This window comes from Saccostrea echinata, unplaced genomic scaffold (assembly GCF_033153115.1).
Source record: "Saccostrea echinata isolate AGI-Se365-2 ecotype Australia unplaced genomic scaffold, CSIRO_AGI_Sech_v1 ptg000022l, whole genome shotgun sequence".
In the NCBI taxonomy this organism is placed as follows: Eukaryota; Metazoa; Mollusca; class Bivalvia; order Ostreida; family Ostreidae; genus Saccostrea; species Saccostrea echinata.
In genome coordinates, this window is record NW_026889771.1 from 1,572,464 (window position 1) to 1,599,080 (window position 26,617).

Consider the following 26,617-nt stretch of genomic DNA (forward strand, 5'->3'; position numbering starts at 1 on the left):
AAAAAACATTTCACCTCACAAAGGAAGTAAATTTCACCAGGGATCTGAAATATTAAAAATCACTTTTTTTTTATTGATTTCCTATAATTAGTGGTAATTTCCCCTAACGTTACTTTCTTTCCTCAATAAGCAGATAAAAAAAGTCACAAAGTTTTGAGAAAAAAAATCAAATGGCATGTTTCTCCTTGGTATATATTAAGTAGAAGACTTCTGAATTAGGAACTCTGTAAACGTGCTGGAATCCCCTCTATAGTGGCCTCTCTTGGTCATCCTTCAGTTCCTCTGGGTCCACATGCTCAAAGTCCTCCTCCCCACTAGAGGAGGTTTCAGTTACATCTGGTTGATCAAGCTTTAGGAATGTCTTTATTTTTTCTGCAATTGCTTCCTGGTCTCTAAAAAAAGTAAGGATCAAGGACGTAAATAAAATTTATAAACTAGGTCACACAAGGCAAAATGTAAAAGATTAAATGGAACACCTTTAATATTTAGGTAATTCATGTATCAGGTAAACCATAATAAAGAGGACTCATTATAATCAAACTATATTTGTATATTGTATGATATTGTTTTGTTTACAGTTTGTTTCTTTAAATGTCCCTTCGAGCATTTTTCACTCATATTGAGACACCACCATTTGCTGGTGGAGGGCTGTAAATTTACTGTACTCAGCACTTATGGTACATGTATTTGAGTAGTGAGGGATCTTTTTCATGCTAGCACCTACTGCAACAGGGGATCAACTCCTTACTCCACGACTCTAGAGCAAACGCTTGAACCACTGCACCAGTTTCGGTTTTGAAGGAATACTCCAAATCAAGATAAACTGTCATTTTCAAAATTAACCTTATTATTAAACCAAAATTCTCAGTTTGGAATGTCATATTTATGCTAGTCTTAATGCACCAGCTGATTCATCATTTTTTATTTACCAAGGTATATAGTTTATAGCCTTATGTGGTTACTCATGCTATCATTAGTGCATATTGGACAAGAGATCTGAATTTGTTTGAATTTACAACAAGAGGCCCATGGACCACAACACTCACCCAAGTCAATATGGCCCTGCTGTTCTTAATCAGCAGATTTTTTTCTATTATATATTCCTATGTAAAACTTTTATCCCTATTGTGACTACACCCTACCCCCCAGTGTCATGATTTTTATAGATGTAGCCCCACCCTACCCCTCAGGGTCATGATTTGAACAAACTTGAATGTACACTACCTCAAGATACTTCCATATCAATGTGACTAAACATGGCTTTGCTGTTCTTGAAAAAAAGATTTTAGAGAATTTTTTCCTATATATCCACATGTTAAACTCTGATAGTCATTGCAGCCCCACCCTACCCCAGGTGGTCATCATTTGAACAAACTTGAATCTACACTACGTGAGAATGTTTCCATATAACATAACTTTGCTGTTCTTGTGAAGAAGATTTTTGAAGATTTTTCATTATATATTCCTATGTAAAACTTTGATCCCTATTGTGGCCCAACCAGAGCCCCATGGGTCATGATTTAAACAAACTTAAATCTACACTACTTGAGGATGTTTCTGTATCAATATGACTAATCATAGCTTTGTTGTTCTTGAGAAGAAGATTTTTAAAGATATTTTCCTATATATTCCTATGTAAAACTTTGATCCCTCATTGTGGCCACACCCTACCCCCAAGGGTGGGTCATGATTTGAACAAACTTGAATCTACACTAGCTAAGGATGCTTCCAATCAATATGACTAATCATGGCTTTGCTGTTCTTGAGAAGATGATTTTTGAAGATTTTATCCTGTCTATTCCTGTGTAAATCTTTGATCCCCTACCCCTTGGGTCATGATTTGAACAAACTTTATTCCACACTACATGAGGATGCTTCCAAATTAATATGACTAATCATGGCTCTGCTGTTCATGAGAAAAAGATTTTTTCATATATATTCCTAATATGTAAAATCTTAATTCCTCATGTGGCCCAACCCTACCCCTGAGGGTCATGATTTGAACAACTTTATTCCACACTACCTGAAGATGCTTCCCTATTAATGTAACAAATCATGGTTTTGCTTTTCTTGAGAAGATGATTTTTAAAGTGTTTTTCCTATATACTCCTATGTAAACTTTGATTCTCCATTGTGGCCCCACCCAATCCCTAGGGGTCATGATTTAAACAAACTTGAATCTACACTACTTCCATATCAAAATGACTAATCATGGCTTTGCTGTTCTTGAGAAGAAGTTTTTTTGAAGATTTTTTCCTTCATATTTCTGTGTAAAACTTTGACCCCCTTTTGACATTTGAAGCTTCACTACCTGAGGATGCTTTCCTATTAATATGACAAATCATGGCTTTGCTTTTCTTGAGATTGATTGTATGTTGTTTTATATCCCATTCAAGATTTTTTTCACTCATATAGAGATGTCACCATATACCGGTGAAGGGCTTCAAATTTAGCCCTTTACTCTGCACTCAGGGCCATTGAGCAGTGAGGGTTCTTTATCATGCTAATGCCTTAACCGTGACACGGGGCCTCGGTTTTTAAGATCCCATCTGAAGGACCTCTTTTCTTAAGAAGAAGATTTTTAAAGATATTTTCCTATATATTCATATTTAAAATTTTGATTCCCATTGTGGCCCCACCCTACCCCCAAGGGTTACGATTTGAACAAACTTGAATCTACACTACCTGACTCAGAGGATGCTTCCAAATGAAAGAAAAAGTGAGCAAGCTCACATACCCCACGCTCCCCTAAAACTTGACAATGCAAAACATTATGAATGGCACAAATAATCAATGCACTCTAAATACACAGTATAATTTAAAAAGGGGCATTACCTGCAAAAAATCATCACATCAAAACTTCTTGCATATAAGGACATTCAAATCTTTGTATATGTATGTTACAAATTTAATTGGGCTGAAGTTTTTAGATAAATATCGGAAACAAAATTTCTTGGTAATATACAAATCTATAACATTATGTCTGAAATACCTACAAAGTTTCAGGAAATTCAGTGCAGGAGTTATGCTGACAAACTGTTATTTAAATTCCTCAGTGATTTTGATTTGTTAATGAGTGTAAGTCCATGTCCAACATATGACAATTTACACATTTAAATAATTGATGGAAACAAAATTATGATATAGTTGTATTAATTTGTTAATATACTGTACTTATGAAATTATTTAAGGCAAAGCACTAATTTGAGGGGGAGGGGGGGGGGGGGGGGGGGAGGAGGGAGAACTGTTTACTTCTATCCAAGATTTTGTGTGTGTGTGTGTTGAATCATTAATATTTTGATCTCAAAATCAATAGGGGTCTCTTGTGGTCATGGAATATTTCACATAAAATTTCATTACAAAAGCTGATTCCAGTGGATTTTCTTATTACGTAGCTGGAAAGTTTCTTCAATAATAGCCAAAACTCTAAGGCCAAAAATAATGGAATCGGAATTTTCTGGAAATATGCAAATCTACACACTGTGTCCTAAATATGTGCAAAGTTTGACAAAATTCTGTACAGCGGTTTAAGAGGAGTTGTGCTGCCAAACTGTTCATCTCTATATTTAAGATATGACCAAAAATCTAAGTCGAGTGCCGAAATTCTCAGAAAAATAATGGGATCGGAATTTCCTGGAAATATGCACATCTACACACTGTGTCCTAAATATCTGCAAATTTTTAGGAAATTCTGTGCAGCGGTTTAAGAGGAGTTGCACTGACCAAAAAAAAAGAAAAACCAGACTGACTTACTGACTGACTAACAGACTGACTGACTAATGGACAGGTCAAAAACACTATAACTTGTTGCGTGGGGTATAATTAACATGAGTTATCATGGCTTTGTTGTTCTTGAGAAGAAGTTTTTTGAAGATTTTTTCCTACATGTTTCTATTTAAAACTTTGATCCCCCTTTGTGGCCCCACCCTACCCTTGGGGGTCATGATTTAAAGACGTACAACACACTGGGGGAGATAACTCTTGCGATTTCAATTAAACATTTAACTTGATGTCAAATTTGACGTTTATAATAAAGCGTCAAAATGATGATGGAATCGATCCCGACGTAATTAAAAGAATATGGGATTAGGGACTTGATGTGGTTTCTTTTGAAATACCAAATCGTATCCTTGATTATTTGCTCTTTTGATTTAAAACCTGCCCCTCCCTCCATAACAAGAGGCCCAAGGGCCTTAATGGTCACCTGAGTATAATACAACAATTTAGAAGTTAAATACACTGATAGATGAAGCTTTGTTGCCCTAAAGCAAGAGAAGTAGGAAGATCAGGATCAACAAAATAATTAGTCTAGTATTCAGTATCAACTCATAAATTAAGTTCTAATCTGTCCCCAACTTAACACTATCACTACGCAGACTATTAACAAACTATTAGTGCTTCTGTACTATTTTAAAACCCATATTAAGACCTCTAGCATTGACCTCTCTTATGGTCTTTGAAGAACTTTTAATTAATAAAATAAGTTATTTTTGTCTCATTTTTATTTATCTATTACTTACAGGTCTACCTGATTATTAAAACTAAGAAAATACTTTTTAGCTCACCTCAACGAAGTTGGCGGAGCTTATGTAATACCCTCGGCGTCGGCGTCCCAGGTTAAGGTTTTTGGAGCAGTTTTCTTTTCAAGTACTTCTATGGCCTATATTAGTCAGAGATGCATGGAGGATGCATCTAGTGTGTTTCATTGTACCAGTCAAGGTTTCAGATGCTAATTTCAGCTAAAAAATGACCAGGTTAATGTTTTTGGAGCAGGTTAAAGTTTTTGGAGCAGGTTAAAGTTTTGGAGCAGGTCTCATTTCCAAGTAACTATAAACCCTATATTGACCAAACTTGCATGGATGATACATCTAAGGATGCACACTACTGAACTTGCTTCCGATGCTGGATCTGACTAACATTTTACGGATGAGTGACTAGGTTAAAGTTTTTGGAGTAGATCTCATTTCCAAGTAACTATAAGCCCTATATTGACCAAACTTGCATGTATGATACATCTAAGGATGCACACTACTGGACTTGCTTCAGATGCTGGATCTGACCTATATTTTCCGGATGAGTGACCAGGTTAAGGTTTTTGGAGCAGATGTCAATTCCAAGTAACTGTAAGCCCTATATTGACTAAACGTGCATGGATGATACATCTAAGGATGCACACTACTGGACTTGCTTCGGATGCTGGATCTGACCTAAATTTTTGGGATGAGTGACCAGGTTAAAGTTTTTGGAGCAGATGTCATTTCCAAGTAACTGTAAGCCCTATATTGACTAAACTTGCATGGATGATACATCTAAGAATGCACAATACTGGACTTGCTTCCAATGCTGGATTTGACTAACATTTTACGGATGAGTGACCAGGTTAAAGTTTTTGGAGCAGATGTCATTTCCAAGTAACTATAAACCCTATATTGACCAAACTTGCATGTATGATACATCGAAGGATTCACACTACTGGACTTGCTTCGGATGCTGGATCTGACCTACATTTTCCGGATGAGTATCCAGGTTAAAGTTTTTGGAGCAGATCTCATTTTCAAGTAACTATAAGGCCTATCTGAACTAAACTTGCATGGATGATGCATCAAGGGACGAACAATCTCAAAACTTGCTTTGGATGCTGGATTTGACTTACATTTTCTGGATGAGTGACTAGTTTTAAGTTTTCAGATAAGTCTATTCTCAAGTAACTGCAAGCCCTATCAGACCAAAATTGCATAAATGTTGCATATAGGGATGCACACTCCTAGATTATTAGTTTAGTGTGGGACTTTGCCTTACTTAAAGACAACATTCGTTGAGGTGAGCTCTGTAATCTCTGATTACCTATGTTTGAATTATACGATAAACATTCTTGCATAATTATCTTATTCTATTAACTTTTCAAATACATTATTTACAGTGATTAATTATCAAAGGTGAATGGAAAAGGGGAATAACTTCTCTCAGTAGAATACAAATTAATAGAGCCCTGCCCAGGACCAGAATGCATAGACAAATGGTCCAGATGTTCAAAAATTTCGTAGAAATATGCTTACTTATATCATTTAAACTTTTACTCAGTTTGCTTCTGATATGCCCAGAAGCAGAGGAGAATTTCACAGGTACAATGCATTTTCACTACAGATTCAACAAAGCCTTACCCTAACACCAGAACCCAAGACCAAGGGTCAAGAAATTTACAAATTTGGAAGAGTTACCCTCATCATCATAATAACTATGGACTTCACAGAATTAACACTTTTCCACTATATTATCAAAAGCCCCCCCCCCCCCCCATTATGCCAGAACCCCTGACCCTAGGACCACAAGATTTAAAAATTCTGTTCGAAGCTCCCATTTTCATCATAGCTAAGCAATTTATTTGTCAGCTCAACACTAAGGAGCAGACAGGATTAATTAATGATTAATTAATAGAATTAATGCTTTTTCACTATATAATCAAGAGGCCCCCCTCCTCAAGAACCCCAAAAACTGAGGCCTTATATATTTAAAAATTTTGGAAGAGGCATCCTTGCCTATCATAATCATGCACTTAGTTTGTTTGAATAATCTCCAGTGGCAGAGAAGAAGATTTTCAAAGAATCAATGCATTTTCACTATATAATCAATAGAGCCCTGCCCTAACACCAGAACCCCTGACCCTGGGGCCATGAAATTCACAATTTTGGAAAAGGCATCCTTATGCATCATAACCATGCACTTAGTTTGTTTAAATAATCTCCAGTAGCAGAGAAGAAGATTTTCAAAGAATCAATGCATTTTCACTATTTAATCAATAGAGCTCCACCCTAACACCAGAACCCCTGACCCTGGGGCCATGAAATTCACAATTTTTGAAAAGGCATCCTTATGCATCATAACCATGCACTTAGTTTGTTTAAATAATACCCAGGAGCAGAGAAGAATATTTTCAAAGAATTAATGCATTTTCACTATATAATCAATAGAGCCCCACCCTAACACCAGAACCCCTGACCCAGGGGCCATGGCTTTCACAATTCTGGAAGAGGCCCACCTCCTTATCATAACTATGTACTTAGTTTATCACATTAATGCCCAGGAGCAGAGGAGAAGATTTTCAAAGAATTAATGCATTTTCACTATATAGTCGATAGAGCCCCGCCTTAACACCAGAACCCCTGACCCTGGGGCCATGAAATTCACAATTTTGAAAGAGGTACTCTTGCTCATCATAACTATGTACTTAGATACTTTATTTAATACCCAGGAGCAGAGAAGAAGATTTTCAAAGAATTAATGCATTTTCACTATATAATCAATAGAGCCCTCCCTTACACCAGAACCCCTGACCCTGGGGCCATGAAATTCACAATTTTGGAAGAGGTACTCTTGTTCATCATAACTATGTACTTAGTTACTTTATTTAATACCCAGGAGCAGAGAAGAAGATTTTCAAAGAATTAATGCATTTTCACTATATAATCAACAGAGCCCGCCCTTACACCAGAACCCCTGACCCTGGGGCCATGAAATTCACAATTTTGGAAGAGGTACTCTTGTTCATCATAACTATGTACTTAGTTACTTTATTTAATACCCAGGAGCAGAGAAGAAGATTTTCAAAGAAATAATGCACTTTCACTATATGATCTATATAACCCTACCCTAGCACCAGAACCCCTGACCCTGGGGCCATGAATTTCAAAATTTTGTTAGAGGGCTCAGTGCTTATTACAATGATGCCAACAGTTTGACTGCTTGATGTCCAGGAGTAAAGAAGAAGATTTTTAAAGATTGCATTATTTTTGGTGGTTTTAGCCCCACCCCTCAGGCCCTAGGGGGCAGGGACCAAGAAATTCACAATTTTTGTTCCCCTTCACCCATAGATGCTATATGCCAAATTTGGTTGAAATTGGTTAAGCGGTTTCAGAGAAGAAGCTAAAAATGTTCAAATGTTAACACACGACACACGAGGCACGCCGACGGACGAGAACTGATAGCAATAGGTCACCTGAGTGACTCAGGTGACCTAAAAAGGGAAGAAAAGAAAGATTATGTCTTAAAATTTCTTTAATTTTATATGAAACTTGTATCCATGATCAATATTAGCAGAACAATATTCTTTATCTATTTTACGATACAATCCTTTCTTTTGTTACAGTTGGTTATGTAACATTCGCATTACTGTACCAGATCATGGGCCTATCTTAAAATTAAGAATTAGCCATATAAATACTGTTTTGTTCTCCTTTTAAGAAAAAAATGTTTTACAACCCGCTTCCAAAAGTTCACTGATCAAAGAGGAACAACTCTAACAAGAGGCCCAAGGGCCTTAACGGTCACCTGAGTACAATACAACAATTTAGAGGATCCATAAACTGACAAATGAAGCTTTGTTGCCCAAAAGCAAGAAAAATAGTCTGATTAGCATCAACAAAATAATTGGTCTAGTATCTATCTGCCATGCAGACTATTAACAAAATGTCTATTATTTAACCCCATATTATTACTTCTCACAATGGCCTCTCTTGGCCTTTGAAGAACATTTAAAAAGATAAGTTATTTTTGTCTCATTTTTATTCATCTATTATTTCCAAGTCATTAAAACTATGAAAGTACTTTTTTTTTATTATACAATAAATTGTCTTGCATAGTTCTCTTATTCTATTAAGCTTTCAAATACATTATTTACAATGATTAATTATCAAAGGTGAATGGCAAAGGGGAATAACTTTGCTCAGCAGAATACAAGTTAATAGAGCCCTGGCCAGGACCAGAACACTTGACTAAATGGTCCAGGTGTTCAAAATTCTGGTAAAAATACCCTTGCATATTTAAAGTTTTACTCTGTTTGCCTTGAACATCCCCAGAAGCATAAAAGATTTTCAAAGAAATGCATTTTCACCATATTATTAAATAAATAAAGCCCCATCCTTACACCAGAACATCTGACCCATTGGCCACAAACTCACAATTCTGGAAGAAGCACCCTTTCTCATCATAACTATACACTTGTTTCTTTACTTTATAACCAGTAGTAGAAAAAAATATTTGGAAAGAAATTATGCATTTTCACTATATAATCAATAGAGCCCCCCCCCCCCTTCACCAGAACCCCTGACCCAGGGGCCATGAATTTCACAATTTTGGAAGAGGCATTCTTCCTTATCATAACCATGCACTTCCTTTGTTTGAAAAAAACCCAGGAGCAGAGAAGATGATTTTGAAAGAATTCATGCCTTTTCCCTATATAATCAATAGAGTCCCACCCTAACACCAGAACCCCTGACCCAGGGGCCATATAATTCACAATTTCTGAAAAGGCAGCCATGCTCACCATAACTATGTTCTTAGTTAGTTTATTTAATACCCAGGAGCAGAGAAAAAGATTTTCAAAAAAATTAATGCAATTCTACTATATAATCAATAGAGCCCTGCCCTAACACCAGAACCCCTGACCCAGGGGCCATGAAATTCACAATTTTGGAAGAGGCACTCTTGCTCATCATAACTATGTACTAAGTTAGTTTATTTAATACCCAGGAGCAGAGATGAAGATTTTCAAAGAATTAATGCATCTTCACTATATAATCAATAGAGCCCTACCCTAACACCAGAACCCCTGACCCTGGGGCCATGAAATTCACAATTTTGGAAGAGGCACTCTTGTTCATCATAACTATGTACTTAGTTACTTTATTTAATACCCAGGAGCAGAGAAGAAGATTTTCAAAGAAATAATGCATTTTCAATATAATAATCAATAGAGCCCCACCCTAACACCAGAACCCCTGACCCTGGGGCCATGAATTTCACAATTTTGGAAGAGGCACTCTTGCTCTTCATAACTATGTACTTAGTTAGTTTATTTAATACCCAGGAGCAGAGAAGAAGATTTTCAAAGAAATAATGCACTTTCACTATATGATCTATATAACCCCACCCTAGCACCAGAACCCCTGACCCTGGGGCCATGAATTTCAAAATTTTGGTAGAGGGCTCAATGCTTATTACAATCATGCCAACAGTTTGACTGCTTGTTGTCCTGGAGTAAAGAAGAAGATTTTTAAAGATTGCATTATTTTTGGTGGTTTTAGCCCCACCCCTCAGGCCCCAGGGGGGGCAGGGACCATGAAATTCATAATTTTTGTTCCCCTTCACCCATAGATGCTATATGCCAAATTTGGTTGAAATTGGTTAAGCGGTTTCAGAGAAGAAGCTAAAAATGTTCAAATGTTAACACACGACGCACACCGCACGACGACGGACGAGAACGGATAGCAATAGGTCACCTGAGTGACTCAGGTGACCTAAAAATGTAACATTTGCATTACCAGATCACGGGCCTATCTTAAAATTAAGAATTAGCCATATAAATACTGTTTTGTTCTCCTTTTAAGAAAAAAATGTTTTACAACCCGTTTCCAAAAGTTCACTGATCAAAGAGGAACAACTCTAAAAATGTGGGACATTTTTCCCTTCCCCTTGTTGAGTTATTTCCTCCCGTTTGCCGAACAGTTATGAAGACAAATTTACAATGAATTCTGATGAACTCAGGAACTGAAAACTATAATATGTACTAAGTAAGTACCGAAAATGTAATAGAATTGTTTACTGAAATGGTCCAAATATCTTATATGCGGCAAACTGGCCATATCCGACCATCTAGATCTACCACTGTCAACAATTTCAGTGCACATTTCCTCAAATCAAAACAAAACGTTTTATACATGTATCACTGTAAATGAATATTTTGACACATGAATAATTTAATCATAGATGGAGAATTTACAGTTTGATAAATTGAAGTTAATGTAGACGAATACTATATTTCCATTTTATCTGTAGAAGCAACAGAAGGATGCATAAAAGTGGGTGGGGGTGGGGTGGGGGTACTTTTAGATCCCTCTCTTGTTTGAAATAAATAAGAAACAATATATTCCATTTACTAGTCTGTTTACATCATAGAAGAGCTGAATTTTCTGAATTTTCCAAAATTTCTGAAAAGTTTTGAGAATTCTGATATATAATGTAAATAATTTTTTCAAAGCAAAAAATATTTTCTAGCTTGGAATTTTTCATATGTATTTGTAGATATAACAATGTTTACGTCCCACGTCTGAAAGACGTGAGAAACATGACTTAAGGAGAAGGGGGGGGGGGGGATTTTTCGCTATAAATTCAAAACGGCTCGTTTAAAAAAATTACAAAAAATCATCAAGATTACTTTTGTATCTCCCCTTGAAAGAGGTTGAGGCCCTCCATTTGAACAAACTTGAATCCCCTTCACCCAAGAATGCTTTGTGGCAAGTTTGGTTGAAACTGGCTCAGTGGTTCTGGAGAAGAAGTCTGAAAATGTGAAAAGTTTACGGACGGACGGACGGACAGACAGACGTTTGAAGGACAAAATGTGATCAGGAAAGCTCACTTGAGCTTTCAGCTCAGGTGAGCTAAAAATGATGCTTCCCATGATGAATTCTTTAGTCCTGAAGTGTAATTCAGGAGTCTTTTGAGTCCACATTATAAAAGTAAATTCAAAAACTCACTTTTTGTTGCCATAAATGAAAGACTCTGTCACTCCAATCCGTATTCCTGTGTCGTATACTATCACAGTTTGATATGTATTGCCAAAGTACCGTACATATTGCTCTTCCACTTCAACATCGACGATGTCAGACAGGCTTGTTACAACTACAAATCAAAAACAAATAAAGCAAGGTATTTTGTCTTGTTTTTTATTTAAAAATAAGAATGGATATCTCAAAACATTCAGTATCTGACTTGGCTATCAATATGTAACCTTCAATCAATCAATAAATCAAGATCATGACATACATAACATGTGTTTGTTACGATAACATTAAACATATTATACACTTCATGTTTCATAATCAAAGGTCTCAAAGTTACTTGACAAGATTTGTAGCAAATGAACAATATTATCATTTCATAAAGTGGTGACTTTGATCCATAGAATATGACCTTGACCTATGATTATCTTCCTGTTTAGGTCAAGGACATGTCATCAATATACTGCAGTTTCAATTCATTCTAATCAAGAGTTTCAAAGTTATAGCTTAGACTTGGCTTTAGTATCAACACTGCCTAATGACCTTGACTTTAAAGATTATACTTTGACCCCAGGTCATGACACTTTAAGGTCATAGATCAACTCTCTGAATATTCCACTGATATGAAATTCCAAAGTTAAAATACTTTGACATGATTTGTGACAGACTGACACAGATGAACAGATAGACAGACAATCAATCAATGAAAATAAATGACATAAATATAATGACTTATATAATGTATCTCACACTGTATACTTATTCTAGATCTATAAACATTTTAAAATTCAAAATTCAATAATTATCTATCTTCTTGTTTCCATGACATGTTATTAAAACTGATTTTTATCACTTTTGTGTTGAAAAGAGTCACAGAAAAAAAATTCTTACCAATATGGTCATTTTTAGTCGTTAAAAACTGTAGAATTTTGTCATAAACTGTGTAACGAGTTTGGCGTAGTTCATTTGTAGACAGATCAAACTCACAATACTGTATAAAGGAAAAAAAGGGTATTTAAATTCAATCAACAGAGGATGCTTACTCCTCCTAGGCACCTGATCCCACCTCTAGTGTTTCCAAAGGTCCATGTTTTTGTCCTGTTCATGATTTGTTTTGTTTTACTGGATTTATGAGATTAATCACTGTTCATTATCTTCACATTTTACATGAATGAAGCATTTGTCACCAGAAGTGAAAACTCATAATACATCTTAACATCAACATATAGGTACTGGTAAATATGTATTAATATTCCAGAAATTGGTAGACAAAACATTATTATAGTCTTTAGAAGATTGACATTTATTAATATATCAACTTGTCAAGCATTGTCTACTGTAGTTAACTTGAATACTCTTTATTACAAAGTGAAGAATGCGATACAGAATACAAGATCCTGTTTTCACCTCATTCTTAAGAATCTTAATATCACAGAAATGTACAAATACAAATGACAAACAGAAATATCAGATTAGACTATAATAATAATTGTCTAGGTTGTATTCAGTTATTGTTCCTTGGCTACAGTATATCAATTCACATGATTACCTCCCAGTCCTCAATACATGCTAAACCCACAAACAGACCACCAATTACATACACCACCTTCCACAGGGCCGAATCTGTAAACAACAGAACATCAATTAAGTTATATGTATGTGAGACACTACATATCAAGCTGTTGGATGATAATAAAACAATATTGTTTTTTTTTCTCTACTTGTATTTGCTGCAGAAAAATCAAAATTTTCCTGAAATGGTCTACAAATATGGTTTGATTTAATCCTTTTTAAGCATTTTTTTTAAACCTCTGACATCATCACATTGAATATCAGTAATAAAACAATCTTCCTTTTTGATTTACATGCTGTAGACAGGTTAATAGGAACACCATTGTACCCCTTACATGCTACTGAATTCAATATACATGTATATTGTAAAAGCAGTAGGAAAAAGAGAAAAACCTTCTAAGTCATTACTGATCAAATGATACATACTTGATAAACATTATATAAGATATCATAGCATTGTAAATTAGTCTACAATACATAAAAAGTACTTGGCGCCTACCTTCACTGTAAATAGCAGCCCCATATCCACATGCCATAAATGCTGAAGAATACAAAAAAATTTACAATTCACAATAAGCTGCATCATTGTTGCTGGTAGCAGATAACTTTCGAGAAGAAAAGAGAAGTTCAAAGGAAGATTTGACTGAGTTTAATCCTGAAAATTTTGAAAACATTTTAGTACAGTAACATGGCTATAGCAAACATGCGTATAATGAAATGCGCTTACAATGAATTGATTTTCATTCCCCGTTGGATGATGTTATAATTATGTTTTTGTATCAGTATATGTGCTTTCACATATGTGTTGTTTATACATGTACTCATACATGTGATAAGTCAAAGACCACAAAACTGTACAGGAGCCATAAAAAAACTGGAATTTGGGTGAAAAAACTGTACACTGCCTATCAAAAAACGGTACAAAAAACAGTATAAAATATCGCTTAAATTCTTCTCATAAGGCACCTTATTTCTAAACCAACAAATATATATTGTTGCAAATGTCTTATTTTAAAAGTTGTAATGGAGATTTGAATGCTTTAAAATTTCATATATTGTGTTTTATAATCACAATGTTCTTATGAATCCACTATAAATTAAGCTAGCTTAGATGTTAGTTGTTTGCCAGCTTTATATAGTATTAACGTGAGAGTCAATGTCATCATCTTGTTCATATTACGATATATACATCAGCAATGCTAAATAACGGCAGCAAATACAATCATACATAAATTTCAGCACATAAAAACTTAAAACTATATCCTTTATTTCATTTAATCATGGTAATAAACATCGTATATTTTATACCTATGAAGATCTGGGTCAGATTCATATATATTAAGCCATGTATATCAACTTTAGAAGTTGGCTTAATTTTTTTCAATCAAGTTACGAAACATTAACAGTTATAATTAAGTACCCCTTTAAAAATAAAGCTACCTAAATGGGTATCTTGATACGGATTTATAGCAAGATAATTATCCCAATTGGCAGTTCACACCTTCCACGCGATGGTTTGTGCACACTACACAATTATCAGAAGGTCAAGTGTCAAACACAGGTGACGTTTTCCAGTGTCTCGCGAGCTAGAATGAGAGGAAAATGGCGGCAGTTAGCGAGAAATTAAAAATACTGTACAAATTTTCATATTCCGTGAATTTTGGTGTCCCACCGGTACACGATGAATGGGCACGAAAAACTGTACATTTTGCGTACCGCCGTTACATATCACATGTATGATGTACTACATTTTTAAGCACCTATGGGGTTTAGTTCTCAAGAGGATAAAAATATATCACAAGCATAATTCATTACTCAGTAGTTACAATTAAACATAAGACCAGTTTCTACTGCTACTATGTTTCATCATTTACTTCAAATTGTTATGATGTGTAAGTAAAATGAGACACCTGGAAAAAGGCGGGGCTGTATCTGAAGTATAAGCTTAGCAACCTCGAGTGCAGCCTCTGAGGGGGATTAGATTTCAAGTAGGCAGTGTTAACACTGTCATGTAAACATTTCCTTTTATCCTTTAAATATGACTAAATCCAACAAAGAGAGGAGGAAGAATATTAAGATTAAAATGAGTATCTAAAGATGAAAAGGGTCCTCCCTGACATGACAGCTCTGTTGATAACTGATACTTTTTTTCATAAATTCAGCAATTATAATATTTCAAAATATTGGGGGCAATGTAACAAGTATATGGTACATACTGAGTACAAATTACCTTAGAATTTGATTTTAACAGTAAATTTCTTAGACATCTGTATTTAAAATTCCCATAAAAGAAAAATAATGAAATGTCATACATGTATTTTAAGTAAAATGCACCAAGCTTGCTTGTTCATGTTGAATATATATAGCTACACAGTACACACACTCTATCGGTCAACATAGTAAAATGAGATTGCATTGGTGAAAAAAGCATGTTCTATTAAAAAAAAAAAATGATACAAACCAATGACAACACTAAATGATTGTAAACTTGGCTCCTTGACCAGTTTTAACTTAGACGTTGTTTCCTCTCTTACTTTTACTCCTCCCATTGTGCAACCCTGAAATCCGAGGAAGCAGATTAATTAAAATTTGTTGACCCTTTTTTTTTTTAATAAAGTAGGTTAATATTAGATTCATCATTCATGTTGATAGCATGAAATTCGTTGTTTGAGGTCTAGACGTCGGGAAAAAGGCCTCATTTCTGATTTATGCAAAGATCTGTTAAATCACTCAATGACCATATATCAGCAGGGACCTATATACTATATATAGTATATAGGTCCCTGATATCAGTTAACACTGGTTAATGACCATTCTGACATCATTGACACCTTTAACTAAAATTATATATATAATAACTAGAAAAATTGTCAAACAAACTGATATTATTACAAATATATTCAAGATAGATACGTGTAGGGTACATACAAATGTCACAAACCAGTGTAAAATGTTCTAACTACCCAAGTCTGTTTACAAATATTACTGTCTATATTTAGAAACAGAAATTTATATATTATACAAAACGAAAAAAAAAGAGAAAAACATGAATCAAAAAATAATATCATATTACCTTTTTAGTATCATAAAAGTTTCTTTTTATTAAAGAAAAAAAAATCTAAATTGATATAGGTTTTATACATACTTTTAAAAATATTCTGAAATATATTTATTTTTAATTCGTTTTTTATTCCAATACAGATCTTAAAAATAAATGTTGTTTTGATTCAGTCGGGCAGATGAAATAATAGATTTTGTGCTAAAGTACTCTACAGAAACACTAGCTTTTGCTGACAGTTCTTGTTCCTTAATATAACGTGTCAATTTCCGTCTTGTATATCCATTTTTTACATATGTGTATGGTAACTTAAGTAATATATCCAGGTAATCTGCAGAAATAGTTGTCGCTGTTGATAAAGCTAAACCACGCGTGCATACTCGAAGACCACCTCCAAGTTAAATGGAAGACATACAGAGGTAAACTGATTTTGTGTGTAGTGCTTTAATTAATTTACACAGAATGCATAATCAAATCAGGAAAGTAAACTAATAGCAAGAGTGCTCTTGTATTTTGCATTGTGTCAGTGTGTCTAGTTACTTATATAGCAGAGTCAGCATTTTGGGATGTGATACCTTATCGGAAATGATATGGATATCAAGTATGAATATTTATTTTTTTTGCTAAATACTGGTATGAATGCTTCTGTCATAATTACTATATCACTACAGGGATAAGAAAAGTAAACAACTCCGACATGTTTTGATTTATCGCTATAAAGATTCAAGGGGCTGGGACACAGTTGCATTGTTTACAATTTTAAATGTCTATTTTTATTAAAAAAATAACTTTAGTTTAATGATTTTGAACATACATGAATATTAGAAGAATTCAATGACAACAACATTCTTCATAACATGTCAAACACCTGTATTAACTATTTGTAAACCGCACGAGCACTATTAGTGCATATTGTTTAGTACGTTTTACCGGGTGTGTTCAATTTGTTTAGTCTGCATGAATCACCGAGAACAGACTGACAATACTGGTGAGTTGGTTTTGCTTTCTTGCATTTCTTCTCTGAACTTTCTGGATTTTAGTTTTCATAGTCGGTGAGCAGAGTTTTGACACTGGAGAATAGAGACGAGCATGCCATGTGGTTGTGTTGATAAATTATCGTAGAAGACAATAGTAATAAACAGTTTGCAAGTGCAATTCCTCTGAAAGTGTAAATGATTGCATTTGGGGGGGGGGGGGGGTACTCCATGTAATTTGGAGTTGGATACCTTGTGTTATTAATATACTATGGGTTAAAAATTTATTACTGAAACAAGTGCCTGTGGTCCAAATATCCAGCCAAGCCCAGCCTCAGCTGAGATGATATTTCAGTGCCTTTTTGGCTGCATCTTGTCCTCTAATTTTAAAGTACATGCTAAATATAAAATTATTTTTATAAGCTTGACTATGCTAGTTCATGATTACATAAATCAGTTGATGAGGAAGATTGCACTTAATTTTAGTGCACTTGCCCTAATTGAACATGTATGTTTACAGTAAGTCCTGGTTCATGAAAAACTACTTGTTAATATTATCCTAACTATGTCCTTTAGTATACTTTTTTTTAGACTTGTGCATCTGGACTTGAAAGGAGCACCACCAAAAGTAACATATTTTGAGAAGGTATGTGTAATCTTTTACGGTAACTAAAGTTAATGACAATGGCAAAGCTCTTTAGGAATTACCATGCACTCCAATAACTGTTAGCAAATTGAGAATAGAACTCCTCTTATTTACATTCAAACTACTATTTCTGTATGTATTTCTTGAGTACAGATTTGACAGAAAAGTAACAGAGTTTGCAAGAAAATTTAATTTGATTAAAACTGACTTTCAGATTTTTCCACTGATGAAGAAATGGGGTGCTACTGGTCTCCTGATAGAATATGAAGACATGTTTCCATACTGGGGAGCCCTCAATGAAATTGCCTCAGAATTTGCTTACAGGTTTGATTCTTATTTACATTGACACTTAAACAAAGTACATGTAAGTATTCTAAAAGCCACTGATTTGAACAAAACATAAAGGAGACATTTTCATTCATGCCAATATTATCATTTTGAGCAATAATTGTGACATTTTTCATTGCAGTAAAGAGTGCATAGCAAGCATTTTGCAACTTGCAGAGGACAACGGTCTTACTGTAATACCGCTAGTCCAGTCCATTGGTCATTTTGAGGTTTGATTCTTGACTGAAGTAAATATGTACCATCAAATATTTGTATTCACACTTTTCAAATTTCCTACATTGTTACTAGAAAGGAATTTGTTAATTTTTTGCAATGTTATTTAATTATCTTCAGTTTGTATTAAAACTTGAGAAGTTCAGATCACTGCGAGAAGTTCCAAACTATCCAATGGCACTTTGTCCCTCTAATTCAGGTATATCTTACATGTATTTCTTTCTGAGATGGACTTGTATTTACATATTACAGTACATGTACAGTGATAATTTACTTTTCATTATGAAGACAATTTTTATTGATCTTGTTTATTTTGTAGACTCCCTTCTGGCTGTATGTATGATGATTGATCAGGTTATGGAATTGCATCCTGGGATACGCTCTTTCCACATCGGGGCAGATGAGGTAAAATTGACTTATTATTTTACACACTGTATCATTATCTCGCCTTAGCCGAGTCTTAAAGTATGATTTTTTTTTATCTGTCTATCCTTTTTAAAAAAATTATTTTTTTAGTTTTGTAATAGAAAATTCTTATTTCTGGATTATATAACCACAGAATTAAAGAAATTGATTTGATATTGAATACATTAATTTTTTTCAATTCTAGGTGTATCATTTAGGAGTTTGTGAGCGATGTAAAATCCGAATGTTAGAAGAGAATCTAACACCCCAGCAGTTGTTTTTACTTCATATTAAGGCTGTTCTAGATCACATTAAGGATACCCATCCCAATATCAGCTGTATTATGTGGGACGACATGCTGAGACATACAGAGTTACCTCTCCTTATCAGTAAATATTTTCTTTTTTTAGGATGAATTTAAGTATGGTTTCAATACTTAATGCTGAGAAATTTTTGTTCAAGTTTTGTTTTCAATTATTTACACTTATCTTTGAGACCAGGTTAATTTTATGAGATAAAGATTAAATCTATAGTTGAAAATAGACATATAGTGTGATGTATCAGGGGTGGGCTGGGGAGTAAAATGTAAACTTTAGAAAGAATCAAACAGGATTAAATTGCAATTCTGTGAGTTCAATTGAATAAAAGTAATATTGAAAGAAAATTTCTGGTTACAGAATGTTTTTTAAATGTTTTCTGTACTTTTAACCCAAACAGATGTTTTTCTTCATTTTTTTCTGCTTTCAAATATTGACAATTATAAATTTGGTTTTCACTACTTTTGCAATTTTTTTGTAGATTCTGGCCTTGGAGATTTAGTTGAACCTATGGTTTGGCACTACCTAACATCTTTTAGACTTCCACCAGGTAATTTGTTCATTTACAGTATATTTAATTCATAAAATCTGAGAATTTACCCCTAGTCTGATGAAAGCAATGATAAATTTCAAATTGTAGATATATGGGACAAATACTCCAAAGTGTTCCCAAATATTTGGATAGCTAGTGCATTCAAAGGGGCAACAGGGGCAAATGTGTATGCCACAAACATTGCCTATCATGTAGATAATCATACCATGTGGCTCAACGTCATGGCAAAAGAGAGGTCAAAGTTCAAAAAGGTTCAAGGTTGTGCGCTTACTGGATGGCAAAGGTTTGCTTTTATCCATGATTTCATGTATTGGTATAAATGAAGTTGAATATTTATCAAACAAAAATATATCTCAATCATTCAATTTTGTTTGTTTAAAGACACTCTATTCACCAATGAAAAATGTTTTTTAGGCTCTAAGAAAATTATATAAAGATATAGAGTTTATCTATTTGATTTTCAACATAGGGTACCTGCCAATTATCCCCAGGAAAAATATTTAAAGACAATGAAGTGTTGGTAAACTGAAGTCACTGTTGCTTACTTAAATGACAAAAATGCATGCAAATAAAGCATTCAATTAATTCAACTCAATTTAGAATGTTTGAATTGATTACAAATTGAATAATAAATTTAAATAATAAATTCAAATAATAAATTTAAATTTTGATTTATTTCATTTTAGATCTAAGGGCAGATAACTCTAACTGCATAAAAATACAATGGAATTAGAACTCTTTAATCATGTTAGTGTGCAGTGTATAGAGGGTTCTTAATATGCATTTTAAATGACAAAACAAGTAGTGGTCCATGGGCTTCATCACTCACCTGAGCACTTTGGCTAGAGGAAAGTAGAAATCAGTTCAGTTTTGAACAGTTTAAATATATATGTGCCCCCCTACACCCCCTAGGAGGGGCAGGGAAGGGGGCATGATTTGATCTAGGGACTATCTTAATTTCTGACATCTTAAAGGAAGCCTAGATATTACATGCCCTGTAAAATGCTGATGCCAGTTGGTGTGTTTTAGGTATGATCATTATGCAGTATTGTGTGAACTCCTTCCACAAGCTCTGCCATCACTAGGAGTGTGTCTCTTAACACTCCAGCGTGAGTATTTATACATGGTATGGTATTACTTAAGAAAAAAGTCAATCTTTAGAAAGCTTTAAAACTTATGAATTCCTTGTAAGGCTATAGTTATTTAATCTCCCTGGCATGCTCACTAAGAAGTCATGTGTTTGTCAGTAGATTGTTTACTGAAGATAATATTGATCTATAATGCTCAAATAATGATAGTGTTTTAAAAGCTAAAGAGTAATCAATTCAAACAGTATTTTGTATTAATTGAAATATGTATTGATTGAATTCCTATAAAAAATCTTCAAGCTTGTACATCAGTCCAGATAAACATATCCAATCCAGATAAACAAGTACAATTGTTATTAAACATTGCCTACATGAAAATGACTTTTTTAAAATCACATCTTGAATCTCATTTTCTTTTCTGTAGGTTTATTTTCTCCTGAGGTCCATGCAACTGTGTCACGAGACTTAAACTTTCCGACTCTTCTACCATTGAACCCATTTCAGAGGTACAGCAGGGACTACAAGACATATAACGGCCATACTGAAAATCTAGATATACAGAATGAGTCAATGAAATTAAACAAAATAAATTTTACTCTTAGCAAGTTTTAAATTCTGAAACTTTAAAGTCCCATTTTTGCCTAAAAGATTAATTAGATAACTGGCACCTTAATATATTTTGCATGAATTCAACATATAAATATAGCCATATATATTTATGTTGTGTGAACTTAGGGGCCCTATACCACCTTGTCAGTTTCCAGGAAGTGAAATATACTGTGCCATGTTAGCATTTCTACAGCTGGATGCAACTTATGAGGAATTGGTACATGATGAAAGGTGAGCAACATTTAAAACTATGTATCTATATGAGGCTTTATTCTTATCAATATAATGCTTCTCTTTTTTTGGCCACTGAAAGATCAAAGAATATATAAATATTTTAAAAGGAATTTGAGTAGTACACAATTCATGTAAACCATCATCTTAGAATTTTTTAATTTTATTTCACTTATCAAATTTGACATTTTGGCTTAGTAGAAATGGCATCAATTTAAAATATTGATTGAATTCCATATCATATATAGTAAAAAAAAAAATCATCACACTTTCCTTTGTCAGGATGTAGATTATTGAAAAAGTAAATGAACATGACCAGGTAGCCTCTTAAGGGGGCCGACTGGGGTTTTCATTGCGCAATACTTCGCGCAGCATAGTAAAACAAAGCGTATTTACTCTTTTAAAGCAACTATTTTTACATAATTTATAAAAATTAACAGATTTAGGAAATCTAAGGTTAAAAAATCTAATCACGTTTTTAAATAACTGATTTTTTGAACGATTTTTCAAATGATGGGTATACAGACGTCGTAATAGTGTGTTTTTGATGTTATGAATAACCGAAGTTCTTTAAGCGGGGTCATTAATTATGCCATAAAATAAAAAGTATAAAATTTATGCTCTTGAAATTTTAAACATAGGAAATTGAGAATCTAACAATCATTTTTATTAGTTTTTCTGTAAATCTGTGGTATCTGTCATGTTTTGTTGTACTCCATAAAAACAGGAAAATATCATGATTTTTGACATTTTGAGATGCTCCCTCTGGAAACCAGACGGTAGAATTTTGTGTTTCATGCACAAAATGTACAATATAGTATTACCCATCAAATAGTATAATTTGAGCAAAAAGTCTATAGTAGCATTTGTATAATTTGCTTCGAAGTGCGAAAAATGGTATTTTCCTATATAATCCTATAGTAAATGTACCTGTATTTTGAGATGGTCCCTAAAAAATATCCAGACGGTAGATTTTCACTAAACTTGGCATGTATACCGAAGTCAATGTAAGGTACATATGGTATAAAATTAAAGAGTTTCTCTATAGTAGTTTTCACACAATAAAACCCCAGTCGGCTCCCTTAAACAAAACAAGAGAAACATGGGCCACAATGCTCGCCTAAGGAACCTTGACCCTGTTAACAAAATATTAATAAGAAATATTTTCTTAGCAGAAGTAAATCCTACCCTCTGGGACCATGATATTAACAAACTTGAATCTACACTTTAAAGGTTCATCATGTCTGACCCAGTAGTTCTTGAAAAGAAAATTTTTAAACATTTTTTTGGTATCTTCCTATCTAAACATTTGATCCCCTGTTTTACCCACCCTACCCCAGGGGCCAAGATTTGAGCAAACTTGAATCAACACTTTGTCAGGACGATTTCATAAAAGTTTCAACTTTTTCGGCCAAGTGATTCTTAAGAAGATTTTTTAAGTACATTATTTTCTTCCTATATGTTTCCATGTAAACATTTGATCCCTTATTGTAGCCAGACCCTAATCCCAGGGGTCATGGTTTGAACAAACTTGAATCTACTCTATATCAGAAGGTTTCATATAAGTTTCATCTTGTCTTGCCCAGTTGTTCTTGAGAAGATTTTAAAACATTTTTCCTATATATTTTCATGTAAAACTTTGATCCCTTATTGTGGCCCCACCCGGCCCTCGGGGACCATTATATGAACAAACTTGAACAAACTACACTATGTCATTTAACTGTCATATAAGTGTCTCTTTTTGGCTCAGTGGTTCTTAAGAAAAGGATTTTTAAATAACCACCAAATTTTCACCATTTCTTAATTATCTCCCCTTGAAAGAGGACATGGCCTTTCATTTGAATCCCCTTTACCCAAGGATACTTTTTGGCAAATTTATTTGAAATTGGTCCATTGGTTCTGGAGAAGTCGAATGTGAAAATTTTACAGATGACAGACAGAGAGATGGATGTCAGACACTCTGCAATCGTAAAAGAGTGTGTTTTGATAGAAATGTATGATTCTAATTGTTTTAATTATAATCACAGCAATGTTGTCTCATCTCTACAATTTTTACCATTTTCTGTCTATATTCTAAACTAGTATACAATTTAAATGTATCCTTTATTACTTTATTTAGAGTGATGACATGGATGAATGATTACATGATGGAGAGGAAGTTCTCCAATCCAGTCCACATTGAACCCATTCTAGCCCAGTCATCTCTGTATGTTACATACCACCATTTTATTTAATTTTTTTGTCTCAAAATTGAATGTCATCATGGATTTTCTTTTCTCACTATTGCAATTTTACATGAATATGAGAATATTATTTCAGAATCTTAGACAGTTTGACAAAAATCCACCCCCAGATTGAGGTAGCCCTGAAGGAGGTCTTTTATATCAACACTGTGGAAGAATGGTTAAAGGTGTTTGTGGAACCGAAGATAAAGAAAATATCAGACATTGTAGAAAAAGCAAAAGTACAGCTCAGCAATCCATAGCTTTGTTGTGTTGTACCATATTACAGCTTACACTTAGAGAGTTTATTAATAATCACGGACTGATCTGTTGACAGATTTATTTTCAACATCCAGAGGACTCTGGAACAAATAATGTGCCATAAAGAACAGATTTCCTAATGAAAACACATAATTAATGTAGAAGTAGTTTTGAATAACAGAATCAAACAGGAAGTTTTCATATTAACATTAAATGCTTCTACAGTAATAGTCTCATTTTTTGTGTGATTTGTTAAAGTTTTTTTGTTTAATTGAATTATGCTGGGTCTGAGCTACAAAGGTGTAAATGACCATTTTATAAATAACAAAAGGTGCTTAATTGATACTTTAAGAATGAGTTTAAAGACATGTATTTCATGATTAGGAATGTGCGATTTTATCTGTATACCGGTATATCATGATTTTTTATTGCACAATACGTATCGTGATATGGAGACAAAAATACCGGTATTAAGTATGTAATTAAAAATTCTGGAAATAATTAATTTTTTTTTTTGTTCAATTAAACTCTTGAATTGTAATTACAGGAATTGTAAAAAAAAATGTTTTAAAACAGAGAAAAACAGCATCTTAGTATCCAAACATGCTTTATTAATATATTAATAATAATGAAAAGTGAACTTAATATGTTTTCACACTATATATTTTAGGAAAATTATTGAAATTCATTGAAAATCATAGTAAAAATTATGTGTGAAAATATCATGATAGTATCGTAATATTTTTGGAAAAAATCGTGATATATCGTGATACTAAATTTTTGGTGATACCCATTCCTATTCATGATATAATTAACTTTCTCCATTTACTTGAAGTTTAATGAAAGACATAAATTTCAGAAATGAAGCTCTGCAATAGAATTCTTTGTTTAATTTTGGTATATACTATCAAAGAAAGATTAATTTCTTAATTTTTGTTGGCTGAAAGGAGGTCACATATTTGTCCATTCCGGACATGGATGAAAAAGTGTGTCCTCCAAATATATATGTGGAAATGCCTCTCGGGGCCCTTGATTGGTAAATAAAATATCTTGTATCTTGTATATCACATGACTCACTGTTTCTATACTGTAATAAGCAAAACTGGCTGCACCAAGGCCACCTATAGTTAAAGTGATTTCTTTAGAGAAGAAGCATGTTGTAATATGGTACCATTGTGAGAAGTCTGTTCAGTTAATTAAACTGTGTCAGATAATTCATTTTGAGTGATTATTTAATATACCTGTACGAAATGTTCCGCCCAGAATATAGGGGGAATAGAGGCATACTTGGAGAAGGGATTCCGGGCGTCAGTTTATCTCAATACATATATGGTGATATACAGGTTCCGGGCGTAACCCAAGAGGAAACTAAGAGGAATTGAGCAGGAATTTGAGGCGAAAAATGCAAATGAGCTACGCCCGGAAAAATAAATGACGCCCGGAAAAAATTTACGCCTGGAAACTGAAATGACGCCTGAAGCAGAATTACGCCTGGAAAGTCCTTATTATTATATAATACTATGTGACCTAAAAACCTATAAACCAAGAAAAAACATTTAGGTTATGATTTACAATGTTAAAGTTAAATATTTAGCCTTTTGAACTGGAAGAAAACATAATGACAGGTCATTAACGTAGTATAGAAATATAATTTATAAAAGCCGTTTCAATTTTTTTGTATAAAGGACACTGTCAAACACCACCATGAGTGTAAAATAATGTTTAAGAATTAATTCAATAAACTTTTTAAAATACATTTATCACTTCAATAATCATGACACTGAAACAAATTACTTAATACAGTTCTTCATTTATTCAGTACTTTACAGTTCAAATGCCTTTATCAGACTAACTCAAAATATCTAAAGTAAAGAGTCAATAAGTTATAACTTATGATCATTGTACATATTAATCATAATCAAAGGATCTACTCAAGTTGATACCAGATATTAATTATCACACCTACCAGCAGATACTGTACGTGTCATCCAGAACAAGTAAAAGCCTTTAACATTGATATATCTGTATTCCGTATTTCACTCACACTAAACTCCCTCCTTCCTGATCAAATTCAAACTTAACCTCCTATCTCAAATGACCCTTAATTGATAATTAAATTGACCAATCAGACGCTTTTACTCCTCCTGAAAGTTCCAGGCATAATTTTTGTTTCCATTTTCCTGCCATTTTACGCCAGGAAAATCTTAACTTGCCAATTGACGCCCGGAAAGTAGAAATGACGCCTGGAAGACGCCTCTTATATTCAGGTGTAACTTTTCAAAAACTCCGTCTCCGCCTCAAGTACGCCCGGAATTTGCCAATTCCTGCTAGATTCCACCCATATTCCCGGCGGAATCCGCCTTTAAGGACATACGCAACGTACCTTACCTACTGATAATTTTTCAAGATATTCTTAATTTAAGATTATAGTGCCATCAGATGTTCATGGACAAAAAATCAGCATGCATTACCAGGGGTTTTGAAAAAATATCAGTTGATGAAAAATCTTGTATACTTCAAAGAAAAATATTCAAAAATTACTAAACATATATTCTAGATATTTTGTTT

General features: G+C 33.8%; 2 protein-coding genes across 3 annotated transcripts; one reads left to right on the forward strand and one right to left on the reverse strand.

Moving 5' to 3' along the window:
• Positions 1 to 171: 171 nt before the first annotated feature.
• LOC133190200 (cytochrome b-245 chaperone 1-like) lies at positions 172 to 15,679 on the reverse strand. The gene is made up of 6 exons (XM_061325695.1): positions 15,586 to 15,679; positions 13,624 to 13,665; positions 13,102 to 13,175; positions 12,444 to 12,543; positions 11,529 to 11,673; positions 172 to 392 (listed from the first exon to the last, which is right to left on the reverse strand). The coding sequence occupies exons 1-6, from the start codon at positions 15,671 to 15,673 to the stop codon at positions 248 to 250; spliced, it is 594 nt and encodes a 197-aa protein (XP_061181679.1). The 5' UTR covers positions 15,674 to 15,679; the 3' UTR covers positions 172 to 247.
• Positions 15,680 to 16,393: 714 nt separating this feature from the next.
• Positions 16,394 to 24,279, forward strand: LOC133190768 (hexosaminidase D-like). 2 transcript variants are annotated; one of them, XM_061326458.1, is made up of 14 exons: positions 16,394 to 16,601; positions 17,748 to 17,802; positions 18,017 to 18,126; positions 18,272 to 18,359; positions 18,484 to 18,562; positions 18,683 to 18,768; positions 18,974 to 19,157; positions 19,567 to 19,635; positions 19,726 to 19,921; positions 20,668 to 20,747; positions 21,151 to 21,232; positions 21,462 to 21,566; positions 23,686 to 23,772; positions 23,886 to 24,279. In XM_061326458.1, exons 1-14 carry the CDS (start codon positions 16,585 to 16,587, stop codon positions 24,049 to 24,051), a joined length of 1,404 nt encoding a protein of 467 aa, XP_061182442.1. In that variant the 5' UTR covers positions 16,394 to 16,584; the 3' UTR covers positions 24,052 to 24,279. The 2 variants fall into 2 exon arrangements, with proteins under 2 accessions (XP_061182442.1, XP_061182441.1); XM_061326457.1 differs by lacking the exon at positions 16,394 to 16,601 and having other exon boundaries at positions 17,722 to 17,802.
• The last annotated feature ends 2,338 nt before the right edge of the window (positions 24,280 to 26,617 follow it).